This window comes from Desmodus rotundus, chromosome 8, assembly GCF_022682495.2.
Source record: "Desmodus rotundus isolate HL8 chromosome 8, HLdesRot8A.1, whole genome shotgun sequence".
NCBI lineage: Eukaryota > Metazoa > Chordata > Mammalia > Chiroptera > Phyllostomidae > Desmodus > Desmodus rotundus.
This window is the reverse complement of record NC_071394.1, coordinates 109672019-109687873: the sequence shown is the minus strand read 5'-3', so window position 1 is coordinate 109687873 and position 15855 is coordinate 109672019. Positions and strand designations below refer to the sequence as shown.

The following is a 15855-nucleotide window of genomic DNA, read 5'->3' as shown; positions in this document are numbered from 1 at the left end:
CCGTCCCCCATCCTCAGTGCTGGACAGAGTTTCTGCAGGCGCTTCATAAGCTGTGCCCTGTTATTGGTTAGGAAGGAAAGACTATGTGCATGCCTGATGCAGCTTAAGAGTTGGTCTGTATTTAGTATATTCAAGAACACCTTAGACCATAAAATAACCCTTAATTAATTGCCTTGGGTCAGGATTTCTGATAAATAAGTGTGAGACAAGGATTTACGGGTAGGAAGCTTTGCGAGGAGTGTCCTCAAGATGAGCAGCAGGGAGTGGAAGCGGCAGTGCTGAGCTAGCTGAGGGCAGATGGCCCTGCTGAGGCGTCTGCCTTGGGGCAAGGGGGCCAGCCTCTGTCCTCTGTCAGCCCAGACTGGATTGGAGCTAATCCCCAGGGGCGGGGCATGTCCTTGGGCAGAGCAGCTCTCTTCAGCTCTGGGAGGTTTCTGAAAGGAACTCCTAAGAGCAAGCCATCTGCAGGCCGAACTGGGAGAGTCTGGGCAAGGCACCACAGCCATAGATTTAAGAATGTACCTCTAAGAATAAGCTTTTAATTTTAGTGCAACAAAAGAAATGATTAATGTTGTTCCTATCGTTAAAAACTTGAGAAGATCTGTAGAGCTTCAGAGCCACTGTGCAGTTTACTGGCTTTAAGCTCGTGTGTAGACTGACTCCTTGGTTTAGAAGTGTCCAGATGAGGCCTGGGTGATAGGCTGTCTCATCCGTTGATGAAAAGGGCAGGCAGCCTGAGAGGCATTTCTGCTGCCTCAGGCAAGACTTCCTCTGGTGCCTGGCCTTTTCCTGCAGATCTCCAGAGGAAGTCCTCCATCGTCCCCTTGGATGATTTGGGAACCTGTTGGAGACTCCATTTGCATAAGGTCTAAAATGTTTTTGTTCCCAAAGGACACAAAAATGTTAGTAATTGAGGGGAAATATATTTTGTACAGGGCTTTTATGTGAGGTACAGGCCAAGAACTTTATTGCAGCCCTACTATATCCACTCACTCTGCCAACTCTTCCCAACCGGTGAGGCTGGTTTTGACCACAGTCCCTGCCCTTGGTGAAATCTGCCCTTTGTGAGACAAGCACCTGTAATTGAATACAAGAGGCCTGACCATCAGCTTTGTTTATAGAAAAAGCCATCTCAAAATACATATATATGTCCTAAAAATTGGGTAGATGGGCCTATTCCCCAAATATGGTTGGTTTGGTTTTTTGTTTGTTTCTTCTTTGCTGTTTTGAATTAATACCTCCTTGGAATCACTCCCTGTGATATAGAAATGAAATAATATGTATTGATACAGTCTTTAAGTTTAAACAGATCTTATGAAGCTATATATATATATGTGTATGTGTGTGTGTGTATATATATATATATGTATATATATATATATTTGAACAAATCTGATATAGCTATAGATAGATATAGCTCTATCTCCATCCTTGGGCAAATTTATTAAACTCCCTAGGCATCAGTTTTCTTATGCATAACTACCTCACAATGTCATTAAGATTAAATGAGGTAATAGTGTAAAAGTCCATATATGTCCTGGGACTAACGTTTTGCAAATATCACATTGCTATAGTGCGTTTTAATTTTCTAATCTCTTCAGATAGACAAACTAGGGGATACGTGTATTGGGAAGGTTGGAGGAGCAAATGAATAGTACACAACTATACTACAGATAAAATCTAGAACCTTTGTTTTCTGCTCTTACAATTTCATCATGGAAACAGTTGCTTTGTAAAAATTGGTATAGCTTCTTAAGAGTTTTTCTCTGATAATGTTATAAGTGCTTTTAAATGGACAATTCTCCCACCAAGCTTGATAGAGCTTTACTTTCATATTGTAAATACCACATTGCTACGATAGGTGCTAACTACCTTATTTCAGAAGTATTCAAGGCAACTAAAATTTTATAAGATTTGATATACATAACTGTCCACAACTATTTTTTTCATTTTGGAAGAAATGTAAAAAGTTGTAACAGTCCACGAAATTTTAATTTTTTCCAGGCGTATAATAAAATATAAATGATTCTACATGGCATTTTAAATTAACTAGGAATTTGAACTGTAATGGCAAATATTGAGATCATAAGTGGAGTATAATAACCAAAGGAGTAGTAAGGAGAATTTCCCATTTATTTAACAGTTCTGTGGTTCAAAAGTCTGGTACAGATCTCACCAAGCCAAAACCAAGGTGTCAGGAGGCTCTAGGAGAAAATCATTTGTGCTCTCGGCAGAATTCACTTCCTTGTGACCAATGTCGCCATTTCTTTACTGGCTGTCAGCTGAGGGCCATTCTCAACTAGAGGATGCCACGTTGGCTCATGGCCCCTTTCTTCATCTTCAAGACCAGCAATGCCAGGTCAAGTCCCTCTCATGTTCAACTATCTCCTTTCTCTTTAGTCACATCTCTAACTCATATTTCTGCCTTGCTGCTCCACTTTCAGGGCTTTTTGTTTACATTAGCCCACCATGATAGCCTAGGATATTCTTCCCATCTCAAGGTTCTTAGCCTTAATCGTACCTGCAAAGTCCTTTTGCTATGTAAGGTAACATACCCACAGGCTCTGGAGATGAAGGGAATAGGAATTATTCTGCCTGCCTCATATGTGGCTTTTAAGGGAAGATATGAATTATCAAAACTGACCCGAGGAAAAGTAGAAAATCTTAATAATGGAATGAACGTATAAAAAATCCAAAAAGCCATCAGCGTAAAACCTTTAAAAAATCACCAGCACCAGAAAATTATAAAGGTGGATGATTCAAATTTTGAAAGGATAAATTCAGTTGTATAAGTGTAGAAAAAGCTAAAAACTTTTTCATTTCATTTAATCAAAATGCTTTGGCTTCTTACATTTATATTTTTTTTCCTATAGACTTTTAAAAGCAATTTGAAACTCAAAGCTAAGCAACCATTCCTTTTGTTTTAATTACAATACAATCTTCCATGATCCAAAGGCAATAAAAGCTACTTAAAGAGTAGAGGTCCAAGTAGCAATGAGAGAATATTCATAAGAAGAAAAAGAAAAACCTAGGTTTATAATAAATACGTAGATTTCTTCCCACTACATCATCTTAGGGGTAAGAAATGCATTCCTAAGCAGAACCATAAAAACAAAAGCCGTAAAGGAAAATGTGGATGGACACACACGCACACACACACAGGGCTGAGTTCCAGAATTTAGGAGGAGCTCTCCTGAATCAGCTTCTTAAAATAAAATGGGCAGAGACAGTTCAGACAGGACCTTCGCGTGGCCTACATAACTAATGAGGCTGAGTATTTTTCAACCTTCAGCCTCATTAGTTATCAGGAAACATCAAGCTAACATAATGAAGTTCCTCCTTCATTAGATTAACCAAATAAAAAATGAGATGAATAGACAAAGACGTATCGTGTCACATTTGCACATATATATAAATATACATACACACATATATCTGTTAAAGGCCTAAGGGAAAGCGATTTGGAATAATTTATGTAAATTTAAAATGCACACGCAGTTAGACTTAGTTCCATTTATATAACTCTACCTAATAGAAATGACCAACTGTTTGTACCTAAGGACGGACCTCTTTAGATTTTTAATTATCATTTAGTTTATAAGATGAAAAACTGGAAAAATTCTAAATGTCTATTTAGGAAAGCTACAATTTTTTTTTCCTTCACAGCCATTAAAAGGAGTAAGACACACATTTGTATAAGAGAAAGACAAATTTTCAAGACCCAACTTAAGTCGAAAAAGCAAGTCACAGTGAGAAGCACTTTTGGAAGACAGAATGAGGATCTCTGAAAATGTTTCTCCATAGAAGCAACAAGATCCGTGGCACAAATGTCAAAGTCAGCTTTTTCAGAACTCGGGAAATGAATCAAAAATTTGCAACAATTTGAGGAGTATCTATTCAAGAAAAAAAAAAAATGGCTGGATCTCCATGATAGAACAGCATGATTTGTAGCTTTTTAACTTGCCTTATCCCTCCCTACCCCTCCCTCCCCAGGTTTGCCATAGTCTTTATTAACCATAAAACCATAGTCTTGCGACCACAGGAGGAGAAAAATGGACTCGGAGCACCCTAAAAGTCCCATTCCCCAGTAAATTGTCACTGTTTGACTTGTCCAACAGCTCCCCAGAAAAGCCTCGTTCATAGGGCTTGTCTTTGACCTTATTCAGAATTCACTAAGAAAAACCCTGTCCACAGGGCATCCATCGACAATAATCGCAGAAATTACTTAACATCACAGCTGCCCAAGGCAGAAATGGAGCAAACAAGAGGCTAACCAAAAATTTAACAGAAAAATCAGAGGCTAGCCAAATCAAAGACCCATAGGGGTCTTTGAAAAGGTCCGGTATATTTCTGGGATTCTAGAAGGACACACACAGAGGATTGTGTGCATGGCCAGGAGACTTGAGAATGGCATAACCTCTCAACTCTGGATGAGCCCCGAGGCTCTGCATATGCGGGAATGAAGGTTAAAGCAGAATCATACATCTCTGCTGCAGCATTGAAGCCATGTCCCGAAGCACACACAGAACCCCCACCAACGGCTTTGTGACCTACTGGTTCAAGGCATTTAAGGAGAGGAAGTCTCTGTCTCTTTACTGACCACTAACCAAGCAGACACTTCACTGGCCAAAGACTATAACTTAGCAAAATTTGCTTTAAGGAAGTTACTAAAATATAAACAAGAAAAACAAATCCAAGAATGGGATCTAATTTCCAGTGCTGCCACATTATTTTATTAAATTATCCAGCTTTCAATGAAAATTCTGAGACATACAAAGAAACAGGAAAGTAGAAAGTACGGCTCATGTATGTGGAAAAAAGCAGTCAACACCGACTGCCCCGAGGAAGTTGAGATACTGGACCTATGAAAGACTTTAAATCAGCTAGTATACATATCTTCAGAAAGCTAAAGGAAACTGTATCTAAAGAACCAACAGAATGTATGAGACCAATGTCTCACCAAATAGAGAATATTAATGAAGAAAGTAATTTTTTAAAGAACCAAATAGATATTCTAGAGTCGAAAAGTACAATAATTAAAATTTAAAAATTCACTACAGAGGGTCAGTAGCAGATTTGAGCTGACAGAAGAGAGAATCAGAACTTGAGGATATGTCAATTGAGATTATCCAATCCAAAATAGAGAAAGATAAAAGAATGAAGAAAAATTAACAGAGCCTCAAAGACTTGCAGAATACCATGAGTCACACCAACATGATGATGGTAGTCGAGAAGGAGGGCAGAGCCCTGACCAGTGTGGCTCAGTTGGTTGGGCATCATTACACAAAGCGAAAAGACACCAGTTCAATTCCTAGTCAGTGTGCGTACAAAAGGCAACCTATTTATGTTTCTTTCACACATCGATGTTTCTCTTCCTCTCTTTCTCCCTCCCTTCCCTTTTCTCTAAAAATAATAATTTTTTAAAAAAGAAGAAAGGCACAAAAAGAATGTTTATAGAAATGATAGCTAAAATATTCCACAGTTTTTGAAAAACATTATATATCTAAGAAGCTCAATTAACTCCAAGCAGGATAAACTCAAAGACATCCACACTCGGACATATCATAGGTAAACTTAAAAGTCAACAGCAAAGAGAGAATCTTGAAAGCAGCAAGTAAAAAAACAACTCATGTACCCAAGGGAACCTCAATAATATCAATAGCTGATTTTCATCAAAACCATGGAGGCCAGAAGGCAATAGGATGATGTTATCAAAGTCATTTTTTTAAAAAGCCTGTCAACCAATAATTCTATACCCAATAAAACTATCCTTTAAAAAAGAAGGAAAATTAAGACAGTCACTGATAAAGACAGAATTCACTGCTAGCAAAACTGTCCTCGTCCCTGGGATCTATTCTCCCCTCTGCTTTCCTAACCTCAGGGTTACTGTCCTTCAAGGGTCAGCAACAACATCATCCATCACAGGCTGAGGCAGAAGCACACAGGTGTTTTTTAGGGAATAACAGCTGTGGAAGGAGAGGGGACATAGCACTAGGCAAGGGGACGTCGTCAGACTGCGATGCAGACATCACAAAAGTCTGCAAACTGAACAAGAACTCTGGAGCCAAGATTTCCAACTAGAAAGCCCTTTGTTGGGTAGGAATGGGCAGGCTCTTTGGTGCCAATCATTAGCTGGGAAATGTGAAAACTGACTTCATAATAAGAACAGCTTTATTGAGGTATAATTCGTATACCATAAAATTCACCTTTAATTCAGTGGATTTTAGTACATTCACAGAGAATGCTCAGCTATCACCAGCATCTAACTTTAGGACATTTGGAGTTAAACTTGACTCTTCTCTTTCTCTCTTACCCCTAGTATTTTCCTCAGTAAATCCACTCTGTTTTGTCCAGAATCTGACCTCTTCTCACCACCCAGCTTTGATCATTCTGCTTACTTAGAGTTTTGCAGTGGCAAAACTGATTTCCCTGCTTTCGTTTTTGCCTCCCCCGCTCCTAATTCTATTCTCGCCATGGCAGCCAGAGCGATCCTTTTAAAAGTAAGTTAAATTATGTCACTTCTCTGCTCAAATCTTCTAGTGGCCTCCAGTGGCTTCCCTTCTCAGTAAAAGTAACCAAAATTGTCTACAAACCGCTACCTGATTTGATCTCCTGCTTGCTCTCAGACCTCATCTCCCTCCTCTTGCCCCCTCACTCTTAGCTGTAGCCACACCGGCCACCTTGCTGTTCCTTGAAAACACAAAGGTCTTGCTTGGGGCTTTTGTGCTTGCTCCTCCTTCGTGTTATGTGCAAAGCTGGTGTTTCACCTTCCAGTTTTTGCTCATATGTCAGTACACCTCCATAGTCAGTGACACCTGCCCTGACCATCCTATTTAAGGTTGCAACACGTTCCCCCACCATGTTCTCCTTTTCTGCTTTATTTTCTCCGCAGTACTTACCACCATCTAAGATCATATATATTTTCCTAATGTACAGGGTGGGGCAAAAGTAGATGAAGTTGTGAGTATGCAAAACACAGAGTTTCTTCTTGTATTATTATCTATTCATTATCATACTATTGCCATATGAACAACTGTAAACCTACTTTTGCCCGACCCTGAATTTGGCTGTCTCCCCCTCCCTGGAAAGTACCCTCCCTGAAGGACTGGATTTTTATGTTATTAGTTTCCACTGTCTCCCCACACCCAAAATTGTCTAGTGCTTTCTGGGCCTTCAGCTACCAAAGGTTGAATGGATGAATGCAGCAGGTGTTTTCCTAGGTCCTTAAGTTTCCGTAACAATCTTACGGGAGTAGCCCTGTTTATTAGTGAGGCCTGCGGGGTCTGGCTGTAACTAATGCTGTGTGCCTGACTTCCACACCACGCTGCCTTGTCAGCAGGACTTACTAGAGCCCGTGCTCCTGTCTGAGGTGGCTTTATGGAGCATTGCTGGCCATCACAGATGCATCCACTCTGATACAGGGACCAGTCTAGAAAGAGCCCCTGTGAGCCAGCACCTGGTCCCTATTTCTAGATGCTTCTGCCATAGGCTAAGGCAGCCATGTATCTGCTCTGCAGTTCATGAAAAGGAAGGAGACCCTTCTGAAAAACTGATGAAGGATTTCAGTTTTTTTATATTACTATTATAATGTACACTATAGTAGTTTCCAGTTTCTGTTATTAAGGATGATTCTATTACTGAGGGTCCAGTCTTTTAATCTATGATTTCTAAAAACTGAATTGTTTGTGTTTTATATGTGTGCCACACTTGGGGCTACTGTAGTATAAATTACACGTAGAAAACTATCGCGCACTTCATCGTTTCAAAAAAAATGGCAGCTACTCTGATACATAAAAATGTATGCATTTTAATGCTCCATAGTGTCGTTTTGTTGACAGGGTGAACAAAGAGGTATCACAATTACTAAGAACAGTAAGTTCAGTAGCTTGATGAAAGAGTGGCGCTTCCTTATTGCTACTTAATTTTTCTTACAGGACAAAGTTCTAAAAACATCAGTTCATCTCCAAGCACTGAGAGTTTGCCTGGAGGCAGAGAAACCACTGGCTCCCCACCGTTGTCTGCTTCTAAAAAGGATTCCTTCTTCAGCACCATCTCACGTTCCCGCTCACACAGCAAAACTATGGGCAGGAAAGAATCTGTAAGTCTTTAGCACTGGTTTTCCTGTTATCCCTCATTTTCCTCTAGTGTGGTGCATTTGTTAAAGCTTCTTATAAAGCTCTTACAATTTTTGCAGGCTAAAATGAATTACTCATCAGAAATAATTTGGGTATTTTAAGGCTGTGTGTACATTACACCGGGGTGGAGGGGAATGTAGCATCAATTTAAAATAAGTTAAATCCCAAATCTCAGTCCTTTCTTCCCCCTAAAAATGCCTTCTTGTCAAAACCTGGGTTTTTCCCCTAAAACGTAGCAAGTATTATACCAAATAGGTGAAGACACTAAAACAAACCAAGCTGGTTTTTAAGTTTCAAGTATTTCTTGAAATTTAAAATAATTATTTTACCACTTATTTTTAAAAGTTATACAAAGTAAATTTAAATTATGGTATATTGATGGTTGTTCTCTAAAAGTCTCTGTAGACATTACTCAAAATAACCTATCTAAAGCATATCTACTACTTTAAAAAAAACCTGGTTATGTCTGAAATTTTTTAAGCCAAATCACAATAAATAAAACATTTAGCCATATTTTATAGCCAATATAACACAATATTCTACTATGAAGAATTCATCTGCCCATTGGAAGAAGATACAAATGTAAGGTCTTACAAGAAAGAATCTAGCTGAAATAGTCCTAAATTAGAAAAAGAAAATTTAAACTTTCGGAGGATAATTGTTTACAGTACATAGAATGGATAACAACATAACACTGTCTGGATGACTGGGTATGACGTGGGGTCACTCAGCTTCATGGTGCTGGAGCCACGTCCTCTGCAAATCCAACAGCATACCTTGCTCTCTGAAGGGCAGGGTTCACTACATCCTCTCTTGGGGTCCTTTTCAGTGGGCGGGAACTGTGATCCTCTGCTTTGTGGGAGAGCAGAATGGAACTCTCATTTAGAGAGGGCAGCTTAATGCAGGCCGTTAGCTCTGCTCCCCCTCACATTCCACTCCAGGGATAGTTAGGGTGGTTAAAGATAAACCCTTGAGGAATAAGGAAACGGAAGAGAAGACAACAAATTTTTGTTACTTCGAAAGCAGATGTTAAGTGCTAGCTAACTTAGCAGCCTAAGAAAGCTGAATCCAAGTCAGTTGTAGGTAAAAACCAAGAAGCAACTTGACTTGGATTTGAAATCTGGAAGCTCAGGAACTGGAAATGGAGTAAAGATGGGACTGAAGACGTGAGGACTGGTCAGAAGTCACTTCAAAAAGTAGCTAGATTCCCTTCCCCACCCTGGCAGAAGACTGGAGGGTTAATGCTTTAGACTGAGCAAGATCAGACACATCCAGTGTGGCACCACCGTGCTGGAAAAGGAGCGACGAATATGTTTAACTACTGAATTTTCAGGGCCCCGGCCTTACCCCACTTGCCTCCCAGAACCCCACTATGTTTGTCCCTCCAGGCAGGAGTTTTCTCTAACAGAAATCACAAATGAAAAAACACGCAAACATTCTGAACTTAGTGGTTTTTCAGGGAAGCAGCCAGTTTACCTTCAGTGAGTGTAACCACCACAGCCCATCCAAACACAGGCCTTTCCCTTCACTTTCACTTGCTCACACTGTTTCACGTGAGCAAGACAGCCAGGGATCACCAGATGCTGGAGGAGAGCTCGTGTTACTGACAGACAAAAACAAATAGAGAAAAAGTATCATTTGTATCCACATTTTGCTGTTTTCATGTGAGTACCTGGTACACAGTAATTAAGCAAAATAACTCAAATTAATCTCTGGACATGTTATTTACCTTTGGGTAGAAAATAGTAAATAATAATATTAACAGGAAATACCTCACTTTAAAAATACCATTCTTTTGAAATTTATTTTCTCAGTGGCTCTTTAGGTAAAAACAAAATAATAAAATGCTATTAAACAAAAATGCCACTGGGAGGAAACAAGTCTATGCAGGAGTAGAGTGCTTCCGAAAACATACTCATCCATAGAACAACCGCAGCAAAGATCATTAGAAGTTAAAATATGGTATCTATGATGTAAAAAACTCCCTCGAAGAGTTGGAAGATAAAATTGAGGAAATCTCCCCAGAAAATAGAATATAGGCAGAAATGGAAGGTAAGAAAAAAATATATAGAACCAACCCCAGAGATTCTAAATCTAAAAATCAAGAGTTCCAGAAAGAACAGATAAAATGAAAAGAAGGAAACACTAAGAAATGAAATTCAATAAAGTTTTCTACTAATGAAAGACCTGAAAAAGTCCACGGAATGTGCCACACAAGTAAATATAACCCCCACACAGAGCCGTCACGGAAAAAGTTCGGAACTCTGGCAACAAGGTGATATCCTACAAACTTGTAGAACTGGGCGAAAAGAAAGATTCCCAGCAAAGGATGGAGAACGAGCATAGCTCCACACTTCCCACGGCCACACCAGAAACAAGGCAGTCGAGAATGTCCTCAGAGTTCTGAGAGAACATTACTTCCCACCTACGTGCAACACTTAACCAAACCAAGTAAATGTGAGGATAGAGTAAAGCCACTTGCAGGCATTCAGGGGTCATAACATGTGTTCCCACGCAGCTCAGAACCCACGGGAGGGTATGTGCCACAAAAGCGAGGGCATAGTCTAAGGGTGAGGGGTGCCTGAACAAGTGAGTAGATTATCCAGGGCAAGACAAAAGTATTCCCCAGATGGTATTGTAGGGAGATCCCCAAACCACTCGGAGAGCACAGCTACTTAGCAGGTCCAGAGAGCAGCAGCCAGCCCAGACTGAGGCAAGTTAGAAGGTTCCAGAAAGTTTTCTCCAAAAAGATGAAATTGTAAGAATAACTAATATATTTGAACAAATTGAGAAGTGCGTAAAACTACAGGTGAAGTTGGGTTTAAATTCCTGATAACTTTAGAGAAAATAAGCCAGGAAAACACAGGACAATCAGTAACCCCAAATAACAATAAAATAACTACAGGAAAAGGAAGAGAGGTTATGGTGAACCTTGTAAGTGAGCCAAGGCTGTGATTTATGTAGACAGCATGATGTCAACTTGGGGACTGTTAATCTGACCCAAGTCATGATAAAACTCAAGAAAACGGAGTGTGGGGACTGTGTGTTCACATGCAGAGGGGAAGAAACAGCTGTCCACGGTCATTAGAGCGAAATCCTCACCTTTCATAGTGCAAACGTAGTGTATGAGGGGGGCCCAAAACACCAACTTACGTATTGAAAATTGTGTATTTATTCTGACATGTTGAAACTTCAGTCACCTTCAAAGGACTCTCCATTTGATGCAGTACGCCTACTGAGACCTTTATTCCCCTGCTCAAAGAGTTGTGCTGCTTGTCGATTTTTATGCCTTTTAGCGCTTCTGCCATTTTTTGTTTCCCCTCTTCCACATCAGCTAAACATTGCCCTTTTTCATCTGGGGTACTTTTTCATCCAGGGAAACAAAAAAATCGCTTTGGGTGAATAAGGAGGGTGGTGTATGGGGGTCATGCCGGTTTGGGTCAAAAATTGCTGTACACTTAGCTCAGTGTGGGCAGGTGCGCTTATAAATCACCCATCGTGAATTGGGCAAAAACATTCAAAGACTCTTCAAAAAAAAAATTTGCTGAAGCTGAACGCAACCTCTCACACCACCACCAGCTCATACAGATGAGTTCCTAGAACACTCACCCCGGGGGAAGCCTGTACTACAAGGGGCCTGCCCTCCTGAAGATTATCTGGGTTTTGGGGGGTCCTCCCTTGTATAATACTCTAGAACAGCTATTTTTAGCCTTTTTCAACTCATCACACATACAAACTAATTACTAAAATTTTACAGCACACCAAAAAATACTAATTTTTACTAATCTGACCAAAAGGAGACCTAATTTTGATTGATTTACAAAAAAAATTATAATAGAAATTACCTACTCTTTTTGCTCCAAAGTGACTTTTTAAAAAATCAAGTCCTATGCTTTTATATAAGGATTTCTGGTGCCAAGAATGAACCAATGAGGCGCAACTTCATTATGCGACGTGACCAATACAGTGCAGCTCTATTATATGACCCGTATGTTCATGGTTCAAGGCCGAGCATTCATGGCAGGCACTGTTGGTGGGTGGGCTGTTGTCGGTTTTTTATTTGACTGTCTGAGGAAAAGAGGTCAGTGCCCCTGACTGAGCAGTCAGGTGTTGCATGCTTTAAAAATTCTGGCGGCACACCACTCGAAAATCACTGCTCTAGAAAAATCAAGAAGTAGCCATATAAGCTAGAGATACAGAGATGAAAAAATGGGTAGAAGAATTGAAAGTGGTTACTTCTGGAGTGCAGGAAGTGGAGGGTGGGGCTGTGTAAACTGTTTTTCATAACAAGCCTGTAGGGCCGCTTGACTCTCCAAAGTGCTGCATATAAAACTCAGTTTAAAGATAGTAACTTCAAATCACAACCAAAATAAAATGTATTGACATAATAAATTAGGAGCTGCCTGCCTGTACAAAGAGCATGTCTGTGAAGAACCAGAATAAGGAATAACAAATGGGAAAGGCATATGGAGAGATGTTTCATTTGCATTGTCATATTTTGGTGGCATATGGATTAGTCTACAATACCAATTAATTACTTTACTTTATGGTGATGCTGTGACTTACCACTGAGAAGTGGAGCAAAAATAGAAATAAGGGTGAGTCTAACCCTCCACATAGACCTGCTGTGAACCAACAAACAGAATGCCAAATTATTATTCAAAATTTAATGTATTTCCTAGCTTGTGGGAAGTATGTAGGCAGAAATTTTTAAGAGAAAGCTGTGTTTCCAAGTAATGGGCTAGCTTATTATTTTATGAAATAATGTAGTCAGTGCTCTTTGCCTAACAATTCCAGTTTTCCCTCATTCTAGACACTGATAGAATTGTACCTCCTGGTGCCCTGTGATCTGTCAGAGCCATGTGACTAGTTCCGTCCAGTGAGTCGAGTGGAAGTCATATGTGTGTGTTGTTCCTGCAAGCCCCTCCCCAGCACTGTCCTTCCCTCCGGCACAGTGAGCGGAGTCCACCTGCCAACCCGTCATAGACGTGAAGTATGAGTGAGAAAAAAACCTTTATTAATTTAAAGTAGAAGTATTGCTTATCACAGCATAACAGTTCACAGTTGGAACACGTTCAGGCCCATAATTGGGAATCGTTCTCCCATGGGAACCGCATCCCAATCCTATCCCCACAGCCCCCAGGGGTCCCAGTAGCACCAGAGCCTATGACTGGACACATATCATCCAATCCTGCTTCGCTGGCATTGCCAGCCCAGGACGGTGTGACACGGGCATTCCATGTCCTCGGAAGTGTTCAAGGTGGTTTTTCATTAACATCATCAGTATCAGTTTTCACACAGCAAGTGGCCAAAATTGAAGCAATGACACCTCTTTCTTTGGGTCCCAGTGCCTTAAATTACATGACATCTTACAGATTTCGAGACTCAGATGATATTTTAAAGGAACTCAGGGTCAAGAAATTGTTGATGTCAGTTAAGAAAAGGATGAAATAGCAGTTGAAAGAGACATTAAAACAAAAATAATCTACTAGTAGTTCTCAGCCTAACTGTGGCTAAAGCTGCTTATGTTTCTAATCTAATCATTGAGAAAGGATTGTCAAGATCACAACATTTTCAAGTCTTGACATATTCTGGACAAGTGTCATATACTCATACTAAGTCTCAGAACTTACTTCCTCTCGGTATTGCATCTTTCTGTATCACATAAAGCCTTTCTGTAACCCACAGGCTATCTTTAGATGAAATTGTACACATCTATTCCTGTTGACGCCTCTGATGTGGCCATATAATAGAACAGTGTACGATTCAGCTAAGTCTTTAAAGAGGTAATTAATTAAGTCTTGTGCCGCATGTTTATAAAAGGCATCATTGCGCTTCTTTTCTGAAATGTGAGCGAACCAGCACAAGGTTTAAAGATGACCTCATTCATGGTCGGCAGCAGTGTTGATTTGAGGACTGGTATTTGCTCATGAACACAGCTCCCCCTCTGCTTTGTTTCACCAAAAAAGCCTGCAGGGTTCACTGAATTCAAGCCCAGATTTTAATCAAGCTCTGATTTTTTTAGTCTTGACAAAATTCAAAGATTATATAACTTTTATTTTTCGTGCTTTATTTTGCATGAAGTAAATGACATTCAATACTTAGTTTTCTAGAAATCTATTTAGCTGGTCATTCATATGACTGTTAAATAATTTTTTACTTATTTCAGTACTGTTAAATGTTCTGCACTCAATTATTGCCAAATCGTTTTCCAAATCACTTCCTTTGCTAAGGTTAAAGAAGAGGGAAAATACTGAATAGTAAGAAAACCTTGCAAATCAATTTGTGTATGTGATAAGCTCTAATATTTAAGCACATCCGCCAATTAAAAGATTTTTTTAATGTTCCTTATTAACTGCAAGACATTTTGCTGTGCTTTGTGATAATTACATACCAATCTCTAAAGCTCTAAACATATCTATTCAGAATCCCCTCTAAGCCACAGGAAATCAAAATCGTCTGAGCTGGAAATCCTGACATGAAACAGGATGTGCAATGAGGTACAAACCACCTGCCGATTCTCATCTCCCCGGGGGTGCTCACCCTGTGTCTGTCACCCCTGCAGGCACTGCACTCATTGTCGCTGTTCGGTAGTTCGAAGGTAGGCCATGGCCATACTAGTAGAATTTGTTTCTGTAACATTCATCGGTCTGTTCCTTATCATGGCAAGATAACAAAAAGTGTCCGATGAACGGGAACAAATTTGAAAGCAGACTCATGTTTGCTTGTGGAAGTACAACCTGCACATTACCTAATCTACTGGCGGTCATGTTCTAGAACCTGGAATTGAAGACATATCTGTGTAAGAACGATGAGAGAGCCCTGGCTGGTGTAGCTCAGTGGATTGAGCACAGGCTGCAAACAAAGGGTCGCTGGTTCAATTCCCAGTCAGGGCACGTGCCTGGGTTGCGGGCCAGGTCCCCAGTGGGGTCCACGTGAGAGGCATCCACACACTGTTGTTTCTCTCCCTCTCTTTCTCCCTCCCTTCCCCTCTCTCTAAAAATAAATAAAATATTTTTTTAAAAATATGAGAGAGCAGTGCCAATGAGGGTGCTTACAGTGAAACTGGAGGAGGGGGAAACACATCAAGAGTTAAGTAATATTTAAATAAAAATACAACTCATCACCATGAGTTAAATGCTGTATAAACAGTAAAGATCCTAAAGCACATGGATTCAGAAGACAGGCCACCACAGGCTGTGTTGGTCCAGATAAGCTTCACATGAGAGATCAGACTTGAACCACACACATACTTCTTTTTTCATTCAGTGCGGCCGCAGGTTCCCTCGTGAATGTGCAGCGGCTCCCTAGGGCTGATGAGTGGTGCTGGGTACTGAGCAGGCAGTCAGTGCCGTCTGCTGCAGGTCTGCTTCCTCACACCCTCTGGCAAAACGTCAAGTAGTGGGGATTATACCAAGTTGCGTTTGGTAAAAATAAAAGAAATTATTATCTCAAATAAGGAAATTTGTTGCGTATTATTCCAAGTGACAAGAGTCCTGAGATAGTCAGGTCTAGAGTTCGATAATTCATCTGTTCATTAACATCACCGCCTTTCTCGGGCAGAGAAGCAGACCGCTGCGCAACCCAGGGCTCCAGCTCGGGGAAATAAAGCCTCAAACCTCTGATTGAAAGCGCCCCTGGGGGTTGGGGCAGCAGGAGAGACTCCCAGCCTCACAGGAGAGGTTGTTGGAGAGACCCACAGGGGCCTAGAGTGTGCACA

General features: G+C 40.4%; 1 protein-coding gene across 4 annotated transcripts in view; it reads left to right on the top strand.

Annotated features, from left to right (window-relative positions):
- TBC1D5 (TBC1 domain family member 5) overlaps positions 1-15855 on the top strand; it is a 467560-nt gene that overhangs the window by 413307 nt on the left and 38398 nt on the right. For all 4 annotated transcript variants that reach the window (XM_071222301.1, XM_024566252.4, XM_053929611.1 and 1 more), the window contains one exon: positions 7935-8098. In XM_071222301.1, coding sequence (XP_071078402.1) covers positions 7935-8098 — 164 coding nt within the window. The remainder of the gene's footprint in view (positions 1-7934; positions 8099-15855) is intronic.